The sequence below is a fragment of the Plasmopara halstedii genome (genome assembly GCF_900000015.1).
Source record: "Plasmopara halstedii genome assembly, contig: Scaffold_555, whole genome shotgun sequence".
Lineage (NCBI taxonomy): Eukaryota > Oomycota > Peronosporomycetes > Peronosporales > Peronosporaceae > Plasmopara > Plasmopara halstedii.
Window position 1 is genome coordinate 1,707,787 of NW_020187475.1, and position 1,729 is coordinate 1,709,515.

Below are 1,729 nucleotides of genomic sequence, written 5' to 3' on the forward strand. Positions count from 1 at the left end.
GTATACGAATATATTGTGCCGCCGAAGATGAAAGAGTGGGACCAAACGGCACTCGTACAGTGGCGTCCGGGGCCAGTACGTTGTCGGTGGATCAATGAGTCATTCGAGAATGTGGTAGCTGGTATCCGCACCACCATTGATCCCAACTTGCTGGATTTCTTGTCTCAATAAAAATTTGGCAAAGACAAACAAGACATCTCCGACGATGAGATCATGGAGAAGATCAAAGAGCGATGTGAAACGATGAATGAGGCATACGTCAGTGACCCGTCCGGCCTATTCAACAAGCAATTGAGAATGGATCTTTCCATTGAAGATGTTCCCAGTCGTGTATCCAAATACTATATGCTATTCAAGCAAATAGTTGAAGAGATTGGGTTTCGGGATCTTTCCATTGAAGATGTTCCCAGTCGTGTATCCAAAAACTATATGCTATTCAAGCAAATAGTTGAAGAGAATGGGTTTCAAGAGAATCTGGGTCGTGGTCGGACAGGGGACCTAGACTATACAGATCGCATGAAGGAGCGGAACAAAATACTGGTGGAGAACCTTTAACCACCAATGCTGAAGGAAAAGATCCAGGGAATGCTGAAGCAGCCCAAGTATAAGAACGTCAAGTTGAGTGATCAACTGCTATACAAGTTGGTACTTTAGCGAGCCACGCTGCAACAGCTGTACTACAACAGATTCCATGGACGGGAATGATCTTCCAAAGCAAGTGCCAAGAAATCGGGTAGAGGATTTCCTAATAGGGATGGGAATCACACTACACCGGTACAACGCGAGCCAACTGTGAACAGCCCTTCGACGTCTGACCAAGTGGCGCGACCTTCAGATGCAAGCTCGTAGGGGAAACGTGAGTGGAAGTGGATCCGGACCTCGCCACGGTTTCCTACACTGTAAAGAAAGTCATTGGGTTCGAGATTGTCCAGTGGCGACACCCGAAGAACGCGAAGAACTGTTGAAGACGCAACGGGAAAAGAGAAGCTGGCAAGTGATGCCAGTGGCGGTGAAATATGATGTCATGTAAGAGGGTCCTCTTGATGGATCTATTGTCAAAGAAGACGATGCGTCAGATGAGTATTCAGTGCTGATCAATGGAGTTCTGAAAGTCTCTATGTGTCCTGGTACTGGAGCGGATAATAGCATTGTACCAGTCAAAATCGTCAAAATAATGCAAGAGCGGTGCAAGGACGTGAAAATCTTGCCAATTACGAACCCGCCGGTGGTCAAAGCAGCGGGACAGAAGCAATTGACGTGCACGTCGATGGTGTTCCTGGACCTACAGATCCGTACAGCGGCTAGGCCAGTCAATGTCCATAACGTCAAGTGCTATGTGTTGGAAAAAGGTGATGACCAGTTCATGCTGGGCAGAGATGTTCTGGAGGCATTGGTAATCAATGTCAAGTCAGCTTTGGAGCAATTGGCCAACACAAGCATTGAATTGAATCGTGATGACCTGCCAAACGAACCAGAAGTTGGTGATCTAATTGATGAAAAGGTGAATGTGGAACTCAAGCGGATGTGACAAAACTAAGGTTCTGACCAGTGACGAGACTCAACGCGATTTCAACGCGAAACTCCTCGACATCCATAATACATACAAGCGGCTATGGAGAACTAAAGTTGGTCCAGACGAACCAGCACTTGATGAACCACTCCGAGTGACAATAGTGGAAGGCGCTCAGCCGATACGATGCAAACCACATCGCTATCCACCAGCTCAAAT

At 47.0% G+C, this 1,729-nt stretch overlaps 1 protein-coding gene across 1 annotated transcript; it reads left to right on the forward strand.

Annotated features, from left to right (window-relative positions):
* Positions 1-1,174: 1,174 nt before the first annotated feature.
* Positions 1,175-1,528, forward strand: PHALS_11866 (uncharacterized protein; the record flags this gene model as incomplete). Its single annotated transcript, XM_024727304.1, has 1 exon — positions 1,175-1,528. The coding sequence occupies one exon, from the start codon at positions 1,175-1,177 to the stop codon at positions 1,526-1,528; it is 354 nt and encodes a 117-aa protein (XP_024577894.1).
* Between the last annotated feature and the right edge of the window lie 201 nt (positions 1,529-1,729).